Source organism: Euleptes europaea, chromosome 11, assembly GCF_029931775.1.
Source record: "Euleptes europaea isolate rEulEur1 chromosome 11, rEulEur1.hap1, whole genome shotgun sequence".
Classification (NCBI taxonomy): Eukaryota; Metazoa; Chordata; class Lepidosauria; order Squamata; family Sphaerodactylidae; genus Euleptes; species Euleptes europaea.
The window spans coordinates 15,828,585-15,849,853 of record NC_079322.1 but is presented as its reverse complement, the minus strand read 5'-3'; the positions used below and the strand labels follow the sequence as shown (position 1 = coordinate 15,849,853).

The 21,269-nt window shown below is 43.1% G+C and overlaps 1 protein-coding gene across 1 annotated transcript in view; it reads left to right on the top strand.

Annotated features, from left to right (window-relative positions):
- The window catches only part of CNTNAP2 (contactin associated protein 2), a 744,578-nt gene that overhangs the window by 129,911 nt on the left and 593,398 nt on the right, over positions 1–21,269 (top strand). Inside the window, exon 7 of the mRNA XM_056857035.1 lies at positions 20,895–21,044. Within this exon, the coding sequence (XP_056713013.1) occupies positions 20,895–21,044 (150 nt within the window). The remainder of the gene's footprint in view (positions 1–20,894; positions 21,045–21,269) is intronic.

Here is a 21,269-nt window from a genome sequence, read left to right as displayed (position 1 = left end):
TCCGACCAAGGCCCATCAAGTCCAGCCATCTGTTCACACAGTGGCCAACCAGCTGCCTCTAGGAAGCCACTAACAAGACGACTGCAGCAGTACCATCCTGCCTGGGTTCCACCGCACCCAAAATATAGCCATGCTCCCCTGATACTAGAGAGAATAGGTATGCAGCATGACTAATATCCATTCTGACTAACAGTCGTGAATACCCCTCTCCTCCATGAATATGTCCACAACCCCTCTTAAAGCCCTCCAAGCTGGCAGGCATTACCACATCCTGGGGCAGGGAGTTCCACAATTTAACTATGCGTAGTGTGAAAAAATATAAGAACTATGAAAAAATATAAGATTGTACTTCCAGTCACTTGGAGAAATTCTGAGCACATGCTCTGCCTCTGGGTACCATAATAATTCAGTAGCTACAACTTCACCAAGCTGCTAGGGGTGGGGGGACACGATGGACCTCGAAATTCAAATTGGGATCCAGATTACAGTAGATTCTGTGGGTATTTTTTAATTTTTTCCCTTGGTTGCAAATTTTTCTATCAAAATGCAAGCCTCATTGGGCTTTCTTAATGTGCCATTCAGATCTCTTTATCATAACAAACCTTATTAATGCAGTAAGGGAGTCCGTTCCCCCAAAGCATGACATTTCTATGGAAACCCTGCAAAATGTTCTCATTTGGATTTAGCATCACTTTATACTATTTGAATGAACTCTGAGGATTCTGGGGGCATGGCCGCCAGAGTATATTTGGGCTCCCCAAAACAAAAAAAAAGGCATTGAATGGCGACTGAACTTGGTCCAAACTCTTAACTACAATTCAAGTTTTTTGTTTTCATTTTCTTTATAAACCTTATTAACACTGAAATGTGTAATGAATGCTTTCCCCTGCTGTGTAGTGCTCAACAAACTGGGAACCCTCAACGAACAAATTACCCTAATTACTAATATTTTAGAATGCATCAACATTTAATTACCAGCATGACAAACTCTGTCAATATTTAAAGGTCATTTGGCTCTTGTAAAGCTTTTACAAGAAGAGGAAATCTTTAAGGGGAAAACATGAAAGAAACCACACTGTTTCTTGTCAAAACTGTATGAAGAGCTTCACTGTCCTGCTTTAAACTTTGGTATGAATTGGATGATGATGGGAAACTGTGGGCAGTAGGTGGCCCTTAGCTTACCTAAATAGGTTCCTGGAAGACCAATGAATGGTTTTCAATTACTATAAATTATTTTTAATTACCCTGACCTGGATGGCCCAGGCTAGCCTGATCTCATCAGATTTTGCATGGTGTAGTGGTTAAGGGTGGCGGACTTGAATCCTGAGGACCGCATTTGATTCCCCACTCCTCCACATGAAGCCTGCTGGGTGACCTTGGGCTAAGTCACAGCTCTCTCTGAACTCTCAGAACTCTCTCAGCCGCACCTACTTTACAAGGTGCCTCTTTAGGGTTGAAAACCTCCAGGTACTAGCAGGAGATCTCCTGCTATTACAACTGATCGCCAGCCGATAGAGATCAGTTCACCTGGACAAAATGGCCTCTTTGGCAACTGAACTCTTTGGCATTGAAGTCCCTCCCCTCCCCAAACCCTGCCTTCCTCAGGCTGGAGCCCTCCCCAAAAACCTCCCTCCGTTGGCAAAGAGGGATCTGGCAACCCTATGCCTGTTGTGTAGGGGGGAGGAGGGAACATGAATGTAAGCCTTTTTCTTTTTCTTCTTCTTTTTTCTTTTTCTTCTTTTTTTCTTTTTCTTCTTCTCTGAAGCTAAGCAGGGTTGCCATTTTTCCACCTGTCTTTCCCCCCTTTTTCTAGAACTAAAAACATTTCAGGAGAGGGGTGTAATGGCAGGAGTAAAAAATGGGCATGCCCCTCTCTCCCTCCCTCCCTCCCTCTCTACTATCTATCTATCTATCTATCTATCTATCTATCTATCTATCTATCTATCTATCTATCTATCTATCTATCTATCTCTGTCCCCATGCCATGAACACATGAAGCTGCCTTCTACTGAATCAGATCCTTGGTCCATCAAAGTCAGTATTGTCTACTCAGACCGGCAGCAGCTCTCCAGGGTCTCAGGCAGAGGTCTTTCACATCACCAACTTGCCTAGTCTCTTTAACTGGAGATGCCGAGGATTGAACCTGGGGCCTTCTGCATGCCAAGCATGCTCTACCACTGACCCACAGCTATGCCCATAGCCAGACAGCTGAGTGTCTACTGTTGCCCTTTACAAACTGGTGGAAAGTTCGTTTCATGGGTCTCCATGTAGCCATGCCTAGTTGTACTGCATTTCAGGGTGGGATAACTTAAACTACTTTGGCCAGTCTGACAGGTGAGAGCATGTGTAGGGACAGGTAAAGAGCAATAATCCATGGAGTCATTTGGCAGAAGAATAATCTGGATTTTTGTGGCTGTTTGTGGAATGATGCTGTTTGAAATAGCATCTGTGTTTGTGCCCCCTGTAACCTCTGTTTTGCCTGTGAATTTGTGAAGTGGTCTCAACCAGCATACTATACATTTCCAATTCTTTCTCTTCCAGTATCCTGGAGGCAACCTGAAGCTTCCAAAAGCTCAGGTAAAGGAGGATGCAGTACGACTTTCTGTAAAGGTTTCCTACCTTCAAAAGTGTGTCCTTAGGGCCTTAACATGAAGAGACTATTTATGATTCACAATAAAGCCTAATATTCAAGATATTTCTGAAATGCAGATGATCCCAAAACTCTGTGATAATGTTTAAGCAACTGTAAAATAAACTGCCCTTAATCTTTGAATTTTCATCTCGGCTCCGTTTAAAAATTCATCTCAGGGCATATAGGGGGAAAAAGGCTTTCCTGGATAAGATGTTAGGTCCAGCATGAAATGGTGTTACCCTGAGCAGGCAGTCTCCACTGAAGTCGGGGGAATTAGTTGGAGACAGAGCGCGAGAGCAGGTGACTGGGATCGATAACCTATGTATATCAGGATCGTCCCGGGTGAGAACTCTCAAACGAGCAGGCAGTTGTTCTAATTGAAACTGGTTTTTATTAAAGAATAAAAGTGATTAAAAAAACAAGAAATATATTTCAAGCAATGAACACAGAGCATACAAGAGCCGACTAAGAGGCAGGGCATGAAGCGTAGTCCGTAGGATGATGTATCTTTCCCAACCATTGTTTTACTTCTGGTTTAAAAATGTGTAGTGGAGGGCCATCCCAGTGGATGAGCCTCAGAACAGATGCTCTTTGTAATAATACCCTTATCAGAGAGATGATAGTACTCATAACTCCCACTCACATTCTTCCAGTGACATGATCAAACTGCTAACAGCTGCTTTAAGTGGCTGACAGTCCTTTAGTATATTGTTCCTGTTGACCCTCATTACACGTTCTTAAAAGACTTGTGATGATGTGCCAACACAGATGTTTAACACTTTTTAGCCAAGCCTCCAATCTGCTTGTCTTCAAATACAGATCATTTTCTTTTGGACACTTTCTTGTATCGGTAGCTTCCAAATTCAAAAAATGATCTCCTGATCCTGCCACCCCACAACATCTCCAGATGAGCAAAACCTGTTTCCAGCTAGACTTGCCCAGACAGACATGAGTATGCCCCAGTGTGGTGTACTGGTTAAGAGCGGTGAACTCTAATCTGGAGAACTGGGTTTTATTCCCCACTCCTCCACATGAGTGGTGGAGGCTAATCTGGTGAACCGGGTTGGTTTCCCCACTCCCCCCCGCAACATGAAGCCAGCTGGGTGACTTTGGGCTAGTCACAGTTCTCTCCAAACTCTCTCAGCCCCACCTACCACACAAGGTGTCTGTTGTGGGGAGAGGAAAGGAAGGAGATTGGAAGCCGGTTTAAAACCAGCGCTTCTTTTCTTCTTTTTTCTAGGTGATGTTTTGCAATGCTTGTGTGGCACTGCTTTATCCTGGGATCATTTTTATTCATTGAAAAAGTTGGGATGGGTTTAGCTTTGCCTTATTACAGATGTTAGTAACTATCAGATTTGGGTTCGGATACTTTCGGAACTATCTGAATATGGCATTATCCGGTGAATTTCGAATATTTCTGAATCCGAATGCACATCCCTACTGGAAAGCACATCACCTCACTCCTTCTCACCCAGCTCTGAGCATTAGCTCAGTTCATGTTCTCGGTGTTTTGAATCCTGCCTTGGGAAAAGTTAAGTCTAGGAGGATTCCAATCCACAAAAATTACAAAAACAAAAAGTTAAACGAGGATTGGTCCTTAGTGTTTAAGGTCATAAATCGTAAACGTTCGTGCTGCTTCTTCCAGATACCCTGCAACAGAACTTTCTCCTTGCCAGACTCTTTCCGCTGGTTAGAAATTCATAAGTTCAGACAACCTTTCTTATTGGCGAGATGTAATGCCCTAGACTCAGCGGAGACACAAGGGCGATTCAATAAAATTATTGCAGAAGAACAAAATGTCAATTTTGTCTGGATCAAATATACTCCCTAGCCCACATCGTTTTAGCATGCCCACAAAAATAATATTGCACAAAATAAATATATCACTCCCTGGATAAAACAGCTAAAGATGCTTTCTGAGAAGTGTATACTGCATTATCTGCTGTCAAATAGATTGGTCAATTGCATGAGAGATGTGGCAACGTTCCTCTTTATAGCATCAAGGAAAAATTAAATTTCATCTCCCCTTTTTAAAGTGTGAAGAGGTTGATGGATAGCCAGTGGCTGTTAAATCTAGGGAAAGGAAGGATCCCAAGTGGCAGGGAAAGGTTTAAGCTGCCCCTTTCTTTGCCACTTACCCAGAATCCCCTTCTTTTCTATAGCTGTTATGTTTTAAAACATAGCAATGGGGCTCTGTGGCACATTTATATGCAATAGACTGTGTAGGATTTTTTCCTAGTCTTAGATAAACCTTTTCCTCCTCTTCAGAATTCTTGAGACATTTCCCCTGAAGAAACTCCTCAAAATTTTAGTAGTAACTAGACCTGAGATTTATCCAGTTAGGCTCTATGGAAAACTTGTTTAGCAGACCCAGACTCCCAAAAGGACCGCCAGTGCTGGCGGGAAGCAGATAAACACCCACAGCATTAATATTGTCTGTGGTTCCCAGGCAGGGTCACTCAGAAGCTCATGAGAAATTGCATGTGTTTTGGTATTTTTTGTTCATGTATACTTGGTTCTCTGAGATGTCCTTCTCGTCTCGACATTTTGCTTTCGGTGAAATACTTTGTCAACTTTATTCTCCCTTTTTCAGAGGGATACATTTTTAAGGTAAGAGCTGTGGAAATGTTTCCCAAGGGGATTGCAAAATAAATAAATATAAATAAATAAATAACACTAGACTGCCCAGACACATTGATTGCTTGGCGATCTTTGCCTGTCTGTCGCCACCCGACACAAATAAACTCAAAAGCAGGTATGAATGGCATCTATGTACGGGGTACGACTCTTAAAAGAAAGACGTGCAACCTCCTTCTGCCCCCTAATTTAGCGTTTGCTTTCCCGGTGAATAACCAGAACGCTGGATGACAATGCAACAGCATGCCATTTGATCAAAAGTTGTGCTATTACATCAAGCTCCTGCATTTCTTGCTCCTCTGGTCTTTCAGAAGTGACAGCAAAGCTAATAGCTGCATTAACTTTTCTATAAATTGAAGCCTTTTTACGTGAGCGCTCGGGTTTAAAAGAAACAGGCTTTTCACTTTATAATTTTTCTTCAGAGAGAGAGAGAGAGAGAGCAAGAGCGGTGGACAGATGACAAAAAAAAAAAAGCTAATTGAAGCACCGAAAGAGTTTTGCATGAGAATAGAATTTCCAATGCAGCCGTTCCCTTGCCGATTTCCAGACCACCTATGTGGGTACAGTTGTCAGTGGCAACGGTGTCTTGTGTTGGAATGAAAACTACGTTGTGCTCACCCGTGTTTAACTGACAGTGTCACGAGATCCTCTGGGACCCCCAGCTGACTGATTTATTACTATTCATCTCATGATTTGTGTGGCTCAATGATTTATCTTCATAAACGGCTCATGACAGCTGCTATTAAGCGTCAGGATGTGGTTTCCGCGAGCAAAGGATGATGCAGGGATAATTTGTTTTCATGATTTATTGGCAATGGGTCTCATAATTACTAATCGGGTGTATGGCGGGGCACCTAACGTATATAAAGTTTGGCATGGACTCTGTGGGAAAAAGAAAGAGGGACAACAGAATTGTATGTTTTGATTTTGATGTCTAGATTTTAAAAAAAGTGGTAAAGATGAAAATATTGTCGAAGGCTTTCACGGTCAGAGTTCATTGGTTCTTGTAGGTTATCCGGGCTGTGTGACCGTGGTCTTGGTATTTTCTTTCCTGACGTTTCGCCAGCAGCTGTGGCAGGCATCTTCAGAGGAGTAACACTGAAGGACAGTGTCTCTCAGTGTCAAGTGTGTAGGTAGAGTAATATATAGTCAGAAAGGGGGGGGGGGTTTGAGCTGAATCATTGTCCTGCAAAAAGTATCAAAGGTAATGTGCTAACCATTGTCCTGTAAGAATCAAGATAATGTGCTAATGAGGGTGTGGTATGTTAATGTGGAACCTTTGTATCCTGAAGTGATCTGTTAATGTGTGAAATCTAAAGCTAATCTGCATGGCTATTGTGGACTGTAGTCTTTGTTAGTCTGGAGGTTTTCAGGACAGGAAGCCAAGCCTTATTCATTCTTAAACTCTCTTCTTTTCTGTTAAAGTTGTGCTGATGTTTATGAATTTCAATGGCTTCTCTGTGCAATCTGACAAAATAGTTGGTAGAATTGTCCAGTCTTTCATTGTCTTGGAATAAGACCCTGTGTCCTGTTTGGGTCAGTCCATGTTCAGCCACTGCTGATTTCTCAGGTTGGCCCAGTCTGCAGTAGCTTTCATGTTCTTTTATCCTTGTTTGTATGCTGCGTTTTGTGGTCCCGATGTAAACTTGTCCACAACTGCAAGGTATACGATATACTCCTGCAGAGGTGAGGGGGTCTCTTTTGTCTTTTGCTGATCGTAGCATCTGTTGTATTTTCTTGGTGGGTTTAAACACCGTTTGTAGGTTATGTTTTTTCAAAAGTTTCACCATCCTATCAGTGACTCCTTTAATAAATGGCAAGAATACCTTTCCTATGGGAGACTGTTTTTCCTGAGTTTTCTGATTTTTTTGAAAAAAAAATACAATAATCTTTAGGTAGCCTGCTCGGTTAATTTTTCGTATGAGCAAGAATGTATGTCCCCCCCCCCTATGTTTTGTCAATACCTTGCCTTTCCTTACCTTTTTTACCTCCTGTATCCTTAATAAAATAAAATTGATTTTAAAAAAAAAATTACACATACCTAATGAGATCTTGGGGATGGGACATGGGACCCAAGTCTAAATATGAAATTCATTTATGTTTTATATATGTTTTATATACACATTATACACATAACCTGAATGCAATTTTAAACAATATTTTTAATAATTTTGTGTACACTGAACCATCAGAAAGCAAATTGGCATGCTGCTGAGGGCCTGTGAGTAATGCCCACATGCCAGCCCAAAAAGTCTGGTTTTCGGGTCAATCTGGATATCAGATGTCGGGATAGGGATTTTTCAACCTGTACAAACATGAATCAAAAAATGGCATTCGTGTTAATTTACTCTGACTGTTCCGTGTTCAAAACACATGTTTATGCTGCTGGATGTGCCATATAAGGACACCTTCAGAAGTTTACTGTTCCTTAATGTCTAAAAGCACATGCAATTGTCTAGGTCCCAATTCCCAAAATGTGGAGGACTTTGGCCTTTGATATTAATATCCCCATTTAAACCGTTTGAAACTCTCTCCAGAGTGGTGTATAGGGTTACAAACCTCCAGGAGATCTTCTGCTATTGCTACTGGTCTCCAGCCCACAGAGATCAATTCACTTGGAGAAAATGGCCGCTTTGGCAATTGGACTTTATGACATTGAAGCCCCTCCCCAAACCCCACCCTCCTCAGGCTCCGCCCCCAAAACCTCCTGCTGATGGCCAAGAGGGACCTGGCAACCCTAGCGGTGTAGTGGCTAAGAGCAGGGGCCTTTCAACCCTAGCTAGAAGAGATCCATGTCTCGGCTTGGTGGACCAATGGTCTGACTCCATAACGTAGCTTCTCTCCCTGTTCCACCCATGGGTAGTGTGTCCATCTGGGTGAATTGTGGAACCACCTATTGTGAAATTCTCCTGCACAAGACACATAAGCTTTGTACAACATAGTTGCTGCAGATGATTGAACCCTGTGTGCGTATCCTTTTAAGGGCAAGGAGGACTAAGAAGACATAGTCCTATAAAGGAAAGGCTTTATACAACTTCTTGTGTTTCTCTTGGAAAAGAAAATATAGAAAAAGCCGTTTCCACTTCAAGCAGGTCATAGGAGGAAAGGGAGGTCACACATCCTCCAGCAATTCTGTTTGATATTCCAGTAAAACTTGCATCGCTGGTACCAGGAGAGTTCAGGCAAATGCAATCCATGTCCTGAAATGCCAGCATTTTCATTATTTTTTGTTTTGTTTTGAATCACTTTTGCAGAAAAGAACAACAGACAGCAACCCCTTTCATTTGTAGTTCTCATTTTGTTTGTAAAGGTTTGCAGGGGGATAGGGAGAGTGGAATGGGTTTCCCGGAAATGGAAACTTAATTAGCATCTGTTTTTTAAAAAAAATCAAGGTGTGGTTTTAGATTTTCTGCATGGTCCAATAAATATTGTGGCTGTAATGTACCACTTCAATGTGCTTAAGCCAGGTAACTTAAATGGAACTGGGCACCCTTCTGTACATTCATAAGGCTGCAACAAACCAGGCAGCCCCTGTTTCAGATTTTCCCTGGCCATGCTTTCATTAGGTAGCTCTAAGTTTATTCCCTTCCCCCCCACACAAGAAAAGGAAAATGCAGCTTGGGCGTAAGTAATTTTCAGTGGGGAAGCAGAGAGAGAAACATTATATGCTCCCTCAACCTCCCTGATGATCTCTTGTTTAACATTTTCGCCCCAGCTGCAGCATTCTGTAAAAACAAATTTGCTTGGGGGGTGGGGTGGGGGAGGAAGATCTACCGATGCTGCAGATTTACACATCATGAGGATTTCTCATTATGCAAACATCTCTATCTGTAATTAATATCTTTTCATTAGATTTTCTCATTTCATTTTTTTTCCTGCAAGAAACTATATAACATAGAGTATAACATTGCCTAAACCAGGGGAGCCCCACTGAAACCTTTTCTGGTGCCTGCAAAGTGTTTCTAGAAAGTGGACAGGGCCAGATGGGGCTGTTGTAGGGTTGCCAACCTCTAGGTAATAGCTATTACAGCTGATCTCCAGCCAATAGAGATCAGTTCACCTGGAAAAAATGGCCGCTTTGGAGTCCCTCCCCTCCCAAACCCCGCCTTCCTCAGGCTCCGCCCCAAAAATATCCCGCCGATAGTGAAATGCCTGTGTTATAATATTAATTTTGAATCAATATAACACAGTGGGAGGTTGATAGTTCAAAGCAGTTGTTTATTGAGCTCAATATACATACTGGGTGAAACTGCCCTAATGCGCAGGACAGTTTTCACACCCAAACAAAGGATTGCAACCCCAATTATAACTTCTGGTTAGGGATATTCCAATTACATTGACTCACTAGACATTGAGTGTCTACCTTACTTTAATTAACATAGTATATAGAGATTGGTCAAAGCTGTCTCTAAGCAAGCACTTGGTCTTGTGATTCACATTCCTAACAGTGTAGGTAAGACACTGTTTTTTCTCTACTGGGGAAAGCCTGTACCAGGCAATGTGTTCTGTTAGCCTCTTATAGTTATGGATGCCAACGTTCCCAAAGTTTCCATGTGTGGGCAGAATATATCTGCCTGATGCTGTGCTCTATTTTTGAGCATAGCACCTTGTGAACCTATGAATGTTTATACATATGAAAGCATATATGTTTTCCCATAAATGAAGTTTATAGGCACTTCAGTAGCAAAGAGGGACCTGGCAACCCTAGGCTGTTGGCCATTTGAGATTTGATTGGCTGGACATATTTTTTGTAATGTTGCTTTGGCAACAGCTACCACCACAGGGCAAGGATCTTCACAGAACATCTAAAAGTAACCTGTGGCAACCGTTTTGTGATGGGCTTCAGCTCTTGCACCAGCCATCTCGTGGTTGCCATTATCATGCAGTATCAGAATTCCAGAGGCGTCTACATGGTCAAAAAGGCCGGGGACCTCTGGCCTAAAACATTCAAAGAACTGCTACACTAAACGAAGGAGACCAGATCTGACCCAGTAAGCAGTGTGTGACCCCTGGTGGGTCTGTCAGATTTTAATAAGAGCGGGTTGACAATTCTACCAACTTTTTCCCTTGAGTTTGGGGCCCTCTGGAGAAACTACGGTTCCCAGGGTGCATCTTGGTGCCTGGGATGGTAATGAAACAGCAGCTGGGGTACTAAGGAAAGTGGGAGGCAGGGTTGGAGGGGGGCTGTCTACCCACTAGAGTCTAATGACCAAAGCGACCATTTTCCCCAGGTGAACAGATCTCTGTTGGCTGGAGATCTGTTGTAATAGCAGGAGTGTGTGCTCCTGAATGTAATTGTGTGCTCCTGAGTGTTATTGTGACTTTTGCAGGGTTTTGTAGATGTTTTTATTTTGTTTTTAATAATGTTTTGTTTATATTGTAACCCACCTTGAGTTCAGCATAGAATAAAGGCAGCTAATAAATGTTTTAAATAAACAAATAATACATTAAACTCCATCATCATCATCATCATGATCATCATCATCATCTAGGGTTGCCAGGTGCCCGGTGGTGGCAGGTAAAATCCCTCCAATCCACTGGGTTGCCCGCCAACCAGCTGAGCCCATTCCTGAGCTGGAGAGCCATTTGGGCTCAGGAGGCAGCATGACCCCACCACCAGTGTAAGTGCCTCTTAATCCATGATAAGAGGCACTTGGGGACAATTCCATCAGCGCCTGGGTGCTGCGGAGTTGCATGCCGCTTCCCCGGCGGTACAGTTTCTCCAGTACGTAAATCCCAGAAGAGACATGCGGTGCCGGTGTGAGTGGTGGGGGCATTCCCAGGGCGTTCCTGGGGTGGAGCGGATGTTAGTCATCTTCCAAAGCCCCTCCAGGCTGGGAGTACCCCCTCCAGCCAAAGTGTTGCTGCACCAAGTTTTTCCTGGTGCAGCCTCGCTGTTTCCTATGTGGGGGGGGGGAGCCCCATTTTCAAGGTAAAATTTTTAAAAAGGCTTTTTTAAGCCTCCCGGCAGCCGGGAAACCACTTTGGAGGCGCTGCGGCGGCGCCTCTCCTACGCTGCCCCGGTTGCCAGGAAGCTCAGAAATGGTCTGTAAGTTGTGCACACAACACAAGTTGGTTAAGTTGGTCGGATTTGATCACTCATTACTCACACTTGTGTAAATATGAGGCCAGATGGAGTGCCATGGACAGTTTTACAAAGGCTAAGGCAGACACAAGGGTTGTGTAATGTGTAAGGAGAGCCATAGATATTACAACGCCTGGTTTTCAAATCAACTTCAAACCACAGTTTCTGATTTGGATTTGGCTGATCTCAAGCCACGGTATGACCAGACCACACCGCACCATACCAGGGATGCCTAGAACTTCGATGCAATTATGATTGCCAACAGAACATATCTTTACTGACCTCCTCATTAACTTGTGGGACAAACCCCCTTACTAGAATGCCATGGTGGAACAATAGATCTTCCCCAGAAAAAAATAATGCAACCCCCACTAGCCAGTACAAGAACGCTGAAGCATGAATTATAATCCTAATCAGAACAATTATGTGCCTTTCATTTTAGTTTTTCAGTGCAATGAGCAAGAAAAATAGTGCATAGAGGTTTCTATTTTTGGTAGAGTAAAAGCTTTAAAGTGAATATTTTTGCAGAAGAAACCATAGTTCCCATGAGGCAGTGTGAGGATGTGCATGCCCATACCGATTAGGATGTGGTCACTACAGCAGCCATTGGTTGACATCAGGTGATGTGGTCAAAAGACATATGCCTGAGAAGAAATTCTCATTTAATTAAAAAAAAAAACTAATAACAAATCTAGTAATGCCAAACGATATTTTATTTTAATAACGTGCCTTATAACATGTGGAGTTAGGGTTCCCAGTCTCCAGGTGTTGGCTGGAGATCTCCCGCTATTACAACTGATCTCCAGGCGACAGAGATCAGTTCACTTGAGAAAATGGCCTCTTTGGAAGATGGACATTTTACCCCATCGAAGTCCCTCCCATCCCCAAACCCCACCCTCCTCAGGCTCCACCCCTAAAACCTCCATGTCTTTCCCAACCCAGGGCTTTCCCAACCTATTTCCTCTCCCCCCCACACACACACACACACAAGCCGCCACTCCCGCTCCAGTATTTTTCCATTCTCCTCTCACGGGTGTTTCCCTCCCCCCGCCTCGGCCTTTCCTCCCCTCCCCGAATCAATGGTCCATTCCTCACCTGGCCCCTCAACCATCCCTCGCCCTTGCCATCCACAATATGAAACACGCCTTGCCGCCCTTTACCTTTCTTCTCTACCACATTTCATTTCAACCCTACTTTGCACATACCCTAGGATTTCCAGGTCCCTCTTCACCATCAGCGGGAGGTTTTTGGGGTGGAGCCTGAGGAGGGCAAAAAAAAAAAAAAGAATTCATGGAGAGGGATGGAGCAGCGAAAGTAGGGTGGCCAACTTTGGCTTAGGAAATTCCTGAAGGTTTGGGAGCACTGTCTGGGGAAGAGAGGAGCTTGGGGGAGGGGAGGATTGTGATACCATAGAGTTTGCCTTCCAAAACTGCCATTATCTTCATGGGATCTGATGCCTGTAGTCTGGAGATCAGTTCCAAGGGGCTCTGTATGGGAGGTGGTTAGGGTTGCCAGGACCCTCTTCGCCACCGGCAGGAAGTTTTTGGGGTGGAGCCTGAGGGGGCAGGGTTTGTAGAGGGGAGGGACTTCAATACCATAGAGTCCAATGGCCAAAGCGGCCAATGGCCAAAGCGGACGGTTCCTATTTTCATGTTTGGTGGACATGTCCAAAGATACAAACATATTGGAAAAAAATTCATCAAGAATTGCAGTTGATGTTAAATATCAAGTTTACATTTGACCCAAAATTTTATTTACTCAGCATAACGCCACAAAACTTGCCTTTAAAATACCACAATGTTTTTAAGTATGCAACAACCGCAGCTAGAACGGTTTTGGCAAGAACCTGGAAACAAAATCATATTCCCGAAATAGAAACTTGGAAAGAAAAATTGTTGGAATATGCCAGCATGGCCAAGATGACTCATGAGATAAATTCAAAATCCAGCGAATCTATAGAGCAATTTGACGATAAGTGGGCGCTATTTTATACTTATATGACCTGTAACTAATTAACTGAAATATGCTGGCACTGTATTATAGAACTCTGTTTTAAATAGTTGTTAAGCTAATAAACTCTTATACTATAGAATAGTATTATATATAGAGTAATCTAATGACACACAGTATTACATTTCTTCTCTTTATTACTATTACTATTATTTGGTATAGAAAATGGTTTATAATATACAATTTACAATATATTACTGAGCTTACTTTTTATATAATATCTATATTTACTGTTTTTATATTTACAATGCTTAGCCCTTTCCTTTTTTTTCCCTGTACCCCTTCAATTATATAAATAAAAATTATTAAAAAAAAAAAAAAGAGTCCAATGGCCAAAGCTGCCATTTTCTCAAGGCGAACTGATCTCTGTCAGCTGGAGATCAGTTGTAATAGCAAGTGATGTCCAGCTAGTACCTGGAGGTTGGCAACCCTAACAGACCCTGCCGTTTGCATGTTAGCTCTTTTGTGCCATCAGAAATGAACAAGACCCTCTTTAAATGCTCTGGAAGAGTTATGACATAGCCAAGGTTCAAGGTTCAAGTTTATTGCATAGGGCCAAAGGCCGTTACAAGAAGTCGACTAAAAACACTATACATTTGTATGACAATTGTTGATAACATATATGTTTACATTTACATTTTAATATCAAATTAAAACTCTGGCAGGAAGAAAGAAGAAGAAAGTTTATCTAAGCCTCTGAAACTTATCAAAATATTGAACATAAAACATTTGAAGTAATTTAAAATTCATGTTACAAAAACCAAAACTGCAACCGCTCATGACTTGAAATTGTAGCTTTCCTGAATAGAGCTCACTTTTGTGAATTGAAAAACTTGCATCTTACCATGTCGACCACTTATAAATGGGATATGCAGTTCAGCAATTAGCAACCTGATCAGGACACGGATTCAGCCCTCATGGGGCTTACCAGAGAGGTGAAAATGCAGGATAGCCAGACCGTTTTATTGAACCTTGTGAAGAAGGGGCAGGACCACGGCTGTTTCGAGTTTCCAACCTTGAAAGTGGGGGCTGGAGTTCTCCTGGAACTACAGTTGACCTTCAGATTAGTTCCACTGGAGAAAAGGGGTGCTTTGGAGGACAGACTCTATAGCATTATTCCCCATTGAAGTCCCTCCCCTCCTCAAACCTGGAGATGGCAATCGAAGAAGAAAAAAAAAACAAGAAGAACAAGAAGAACAAGAAGAACAAGAAGAAGAGTTGGTTTTTATATGCCGACTTTCTCTACCACTTAAGGAAGAATAAAATGGGCTTACAATCACCTTCCCTTCCCCTCTCCACAACAGACACCCTGTGAGGTAGGTGGGGCTGACAGTGTGACTAGCCCAAGGTCATCCAGCTGGCTTCATGTGCAGGAGTGGGGCATCAAACCCGGTTCTCCAGACTCCACCACTCCAAGCTGGAGTTGGCAGCAACAGTACCCATAGTGACAAGGAAAGGCACGTCTGACAAAGCAGTATGTAATCGAGCAAGCGAACGATTAAACATCCCTGCCCCGAATCATAGCTAAACTTCCTTAATCACGATTTGATGTGACATCTACATTGAGCCGCTGGCTCCCGCCGACACAAAAATTGCATGCACCTTTTTATGATTCCACAGGAGCTTCACTGTTGCTGATGGATAATATTAGTAAAACGAGCGTAATCTTATTTTCCTTGCAGGGCAATAAAAAGGGCACCTCTTCTCTTGCAAATTGATAGTTTAAAAAGGAACCATTTCTAAAGAAATTGCATATGAATAAATAGTGAGGCAGATCTTTAGTTTCATTCATTGAATCAGAGCAAAGGTGAGGACCCTGAGCGCTGCTTTCCTTCAAACCTTCCGAGGTAGTAATTATACTGCATTAATTGCATATGCAGCCTGGTGCATGCCGTTCTCCAGGGTGTTGCTAAAGAGCATTGTTAAAATATGCTTTCAGACAGAAGTTGGGTTGAAAGAGACTTTGCAAATGATGGTGTGTCAAGGCATTTGGAAAATAACAGCTAAACTTTTCTGCTTCGCTATCCCGAAAATTCACTCATCTCACCTTGTCAGATTCTATTTTTTATGTAATTCGTGATATAAATGGGTTGACTCCCGCCCCTGTATTGACGCGCACACACATGCGTCCATGCATACACTGTTGAACATATGATGGACATCTTTCATAATAAATTGTGGTAATGAAGATAGTGTGGTGTAGTGGTTAAGGGGTCGGACTGGGACCTGGGAAACCCTGGTTTGAATCTCCCCCTCCCCCACTCTGCCAGGGAAACTTGCTGAGTGACCTTGGGCCAATCCCACACTTTCACAGCTCATTCCTGAGCCCTCGGGCCAAAAGTCAGAAATGTAGGATAAGCATTTTGGGGCCTTTCATGTGCCCCTGAAAAAAAAAATTGGAACATGGGACAGAAGGGGAGGAGAGAGGAAGGGTGATGAAATCATGCAAAATGTGGTCCACCAATCAATCAATAGTATTTATTACAGTCCACGATCAGCAAATACAACAAAAATACAAAAATGGTAACATTATAAAAATAATCATAGGACACATCAGCCACAAATACAAATAAATTCAATGAGTTTAACATATTAACAGTCCTTAAAGAAAACTAAAAATAAAATCACCTCAAGGACCTAAAATCTATACCAATCTTTACTTTAAGATCACTTCTCAGTTTGTTTGTTTTTTATTAATGTTATGGACCTGAGCACAAAACCTGGCAACCCTTTGTGTCATCTGTCGGTTTTTATCCAAGAGAAGATATTTAATTTTATTTTATTAGATCTTCCTGGAAATCCTTCCAACAATGGCCCAATGGTTTCACTGCTGGATTTGTTGTGTAAAGCACAGTGATGTGGTCCACCAGTTGAGCTCAGCATTATTCAAGGGTTCTTTCTTGAAGTTCCCCTTTCATTTTAAGAAGTGTGCCTCCGGCCTCTCTGGAGATATAATGTCATATTCTATTTAAAAGCCAGCCACATCCCAGTTTTCTGACCAGTTAGTGCAAAGCGCACTTGATGACAGACAAATAGTGACATCCACTCAATCGGTAACAATGCCGATTTACTTCAGTAGACTGAGAAAGGTGTAACACTGCTCAGCCCAAAATCTCATCAGATCTCAGGCTAGCCTGATCTCATCAGATCTCAGAAGCTAATCAGGGTCGGCTCTGCTTAGCGCTTGGATGGGAGGCTGCCAAGGAAATGCAGGGTTACTATGCAGAGGCAGGCAAGGACAAACCATCTCTGTCCATAAATCTCTTCCCATAAATCATCTGAGCAGCACTTTCGACCACCAACTTTGCTTTGGATTGTACTCTAGGAAGCCCACAAACAAGACGACTGCAGCAGCATTGTCCTGCCTGTGTTCCACAGCACCTCATATAATAGGCATGCTCCTCTGATCCTGGACAGAATAGGTTTGTGTCATGACGAGTATCCATTTTGACTAGTAGCCATGAATACCCCTCTCCCCCATGAACATATTCACTCCCCTCTTAAAGCCTTCCAAGTTGGCATCCTGGGGCAGGGAGTTCCACCATTTAACTATGTGTTGTGTGAAGAAATACTTCCTTTGATCTGTTTTGAATCTCTCACCCTCCAGCTTCAGATGACCCCGCGTTCTAGTATTATGAGAGAGGGAGAAAAGCCTCTCCCTGTCCACTCTCTCCATACCATGCATAATTTTATATATATGTATATATTTAGAACGGTCAGCCCTGGTTAGTATTTGGATGGGAGACCACCAAGGAATACCAGGGTTGCTGTGCAGAGGAAGGCACTGGCAAAACCACCTCTGTTAGTCTCTTGCCATGAAAACCCCAAAAAGGGGTCACCATAAGTCGGCTGTGACTTGACGGCACTTTACACACACACATATATATGTAGAACGGCCACATTTGAATCCAGTAGCACCTTAGAGACCAACAATATTTTGGGGGTCTCATGGGGGGTCTCTAAGGGGCTACTGGACTGAAACCTAGCTCTTCTACTGCAGAGTAACACAGCTACCCTCTGAAACGATCACTATCCTGGTTTTAAGATTCATTTAACTAGAGTAGGTTTCCACATGCTTATTTTAGTTGCAAGCATTGCTCTGTTCAGATTTGATTTCTCAAAATCAGGTATAAAGACATTTGAGAATTAGCTGCTCTAAACGTTGTTTGAAGAAAAATTAGCATATGGCATCTTTCATTATTTCTTACTAGATTTTAAGATCTTGCAGAAAAAAATGGTATTCATTAAACCATTTCTTCCTCCATGTCTCTTATAACAGAAACATCTGTTTCTTCTTGTTCAATCAAAGTGACAATCTCAAGAGTCCTAATTTTAAAGTAATGCCATTTAAGAGAAATTCTAGCAAGACGGAATATGCTTCATTAACATATCTAATTTGCACATGAAACTGGCGTCCCTACGACTCACAGGAGGGTTGAGGTTGCATACTTTAAATAAGCAAGTTAAGGATTTTCTAAAATGATGCATGGAAAGAATAAAGCTGAGGGGAGCAAAGAGAAAATGGACTGACTGCCATGGGGAGGGTTGAAAAAAAGATATTAATGGCAGATGCATGCTCTGGCATTTAACTGTTCCAAATGTTAAGTTACAGTTCTCTTTGTCCACATGCAGCCCGAGTCACGGCACTGATAAGAATTATTGCAAAGTCAAAATGTTCAGAATTCGAGCTTTCCTTGCTTCAGAGTTTCTTGATTGTTGAAAGTAAAAGAAGGATGCTGAACCAGTCTGCAGAATTCACTTGCCACTGGAGCTAGTGTGTGTGAACAGCAGCCATTCGGGCTCCATCTACACATTACAAGAGCCTTGGGTGTGTTGGGGAACAACACGAGACCTTTGTATCATACGGGTGTTGGGAGTTTTGTGCCGCCCAGAAGCACACCGGCATTTTCTGCTTGTGATCAAAGCAGGCAGGGAGAATAGGCTTTAGCCTCCACTGTAAATATCACATTGCATGGTCTCATTATCAGTGCTAATATCTCCACTCCTACTACCCCTCTGCATATCATGCGTAATCCAGTCATGCCTGCTAATGTCATTTACTTGCTTTTGACATTTACATTGCCATTGTATGTCTAATTCACTCGTCTCTACTTAAGGATAGATGGAATCACATTCTAGCTGTATCTGAAGAAGCGAGCTGTGGCTCAGGAAAGCTCATATCCTGCCAGAAATTTTGTTAGTCTTTAAGGTGTTACTGGACCCTTGTGCTTTTCTACTGCTAGTGACAGACTAACACGGCTACCCATTGCGATTTATCACATTGTATAAGTGGCTACACACAAGATTCACAATGGAGCCAGTAGTGGTGCAGTGGTTAAGAGCAGTGGTTTGGAGCAGTGGACTCTGATCTGGACAACCGGGTTTGATTCCCCATTCCTCCACTTGAGTGACTGATGCTAATCTAGTTTTCCCCCTCCTACACATAAGGCCAGCTGGGTGAGCTTGGGTTAGTCACAGCTCTCTCAAGCCCCACCTACCCCACAGGGTGTCTGTTGTGGGGAGGGGAAGGGAAGGGGACTGTAAGCCAGTTTGATTCTTCCTTAACTGGTAGAGAAAGTTGGCATACAAAAACCAACTCTTCTTCTTGTTCTTCTTCTTCTTCTATGGGGGGTGGGATTTGAAGACATGAAAACAGCATGAGGCATAGGGTTACCAGCTCCGGGCTGGGGAATACCAAAGTGGCCATTTTCTCTGGGTGAACTGATTTCTGTCAGATGGAGATCCGTTGTGATAGCTGGAGATCTACAGCTAGTACCCAGAGGATACCTATGCTGAAAATAGTGAAGACTGTGAAAGGCGGCAGCGCGTGGCTCATAATAATCAATTTATAAAAATAAAAATAAATGAACAATTCCAATTGAGGCTGAGTTGTTTTTATGTGACCAAAACCAAACCAAAACCAAAACATTGTGTTAAGATACACACGATTTGCCTCGCCGGCGAGGCAAATCGTGGGTATCTTAACACAATGTTTTGGGTTTGGTTTTGGTCACATAAAAACAACTCCGCCTCAATTGGAATTGTTCATTTATTTTTATTTTTATAAATTGATTATTATGAGCCACGCGCTGCCGCCTTTCACGGTACCCAGAGGGTGGCAACCCTCATGAGGCAGGAGGCTAAAGCCGCTTCTCCCTGCCCGCTTTGATCACAAGCAGAAAAGAGCTGGCATGGTTCTGGGAAGCACAAACTCCAATCGCTCATGTGATAGAAATGCCTTGTGTTGTTTCCCAGCAAACACAAGGACTTTGTAATGGGTAGGTGGAGCCCATCGTTTTCGTGAGAGAGAAGCAAACTGCGGGAGAACTGTTTGCCGTCAGGGGAAGAGTTAAGAATCTCTTTAAAAGGTAAAAGTGGTCCCCTGTGCAAATACCGGGTCATTACTGACCTATGGGGTGACGTCACATCCCTAGGCAGGCTATTTTTCACATGGTGGTTTACTATTGCCTTCCCCACTCATCTACACTTTACCCCCAGCAAGCTGGGTACTCATTTTACCAACCTCCGAAGCAGTGGCGGACTGGGTCTAAAAATATTGGTTGCCAGGAGACAAAGGAGGCCCACCCACAACTATAGGTCTATCATTTAATTTTTATTAGTTCTTTATTTTTAACATATTGTCTAATGGTTAAGGGGGCCCACTTCATCAGGGGCCCACAGGGCCCACTTGCCATTGGGCAAGCTGACACAATGGCCAGCCCATCACTGCTCAGAAGGATGGAAAGGTGAGTCAACCTTGGGCCGGCTACCAGAAACTAACTTCCATCGGGATTGAGCTCAGGTCATGAGCAGAGCTTGGACGGCAGTACTGCAGTTTACCACTCTGCGCCACGGGGCTCCTTAAGTATCTCTCCCTTTAACCTGCTGCTTCCCCCCCACCCCCGATGGTGCATTATAAGAAAGAAGTGGACATCATGGTTTTATTACATGAAGTGGTTGTGAGTAATGCACAGGAAATCTGTTCTGAAGCATGTGTTGCCTCAGTTTATCCCTGTCACTCAAAGTCTTGCTTCCACTGAGTGGTGAATTAATTCTACTCTCCCCAAAGAGAAAGTGGGTGGTTGGATCCAGCCAGCTTTTTCACTCACTGCCCATTCCTGACCTTTCGGTGCCAGGGATGGTGTGGCTGAGGTGCCGCCGTGGCACCTCCAAACCCGTTTCCTGGCCGCCGAAAGGCTCACCCAGTAAGTGTCCATGGGATTTGAACCTGGGTCTCCCAGATCCTAGTCCAATTCTCTGAACACTATGCAACACTGGCTTTCAAAGTAACGTATTACTGTGGTTTTTATAGCCGGTTGTCTCCTTTTTTGCACAGTAGTAATCCTGTTTATTATATTTGCTGGGAGATGCCGGGGATTGAATCTGGGACTTTCTGTATGCCAAGCAGATTTTCTACTGTTGAGCCACAGCCCCTTCCTGATGTTACAGAGCCTACCGAGCCATTCTCGAGGAATGTAAAAGTAGTGTTGTTCAAAGAAAACTGAACCTACTCTCTTCTTTTCCTTGCAGGCGCTGGGCTCCATGATGGGCAGTGGCATGAAGTCCAGTTCTTAGCAAAAGAAAATTTTGCAGTGCTCACCATCGACGGCGATGAAGCTTCCTCCGTTCGGAGTCACAGCCCACTAAAAGTGATGACAGGAGACAAATATTTATATGGAGGTATGTGGACTGGCGAGGAAGGGGTTGGGAGAGGGAATTGTTTTGAAAGAGGACCATTTTTCCTATGAGAAGGTCTTTCCTTGGTGTTCAGTGCCCACCCCTTCACAGGCAATGTCAATACTACATTTTCATCTCTTAAAAAGCTTTCTGTTGTACTACTGAGAAAAACCTCTTCTCACAGTATCGTGTCTGAGGTGTGAATTTCCAATTAATGCAACATTACAA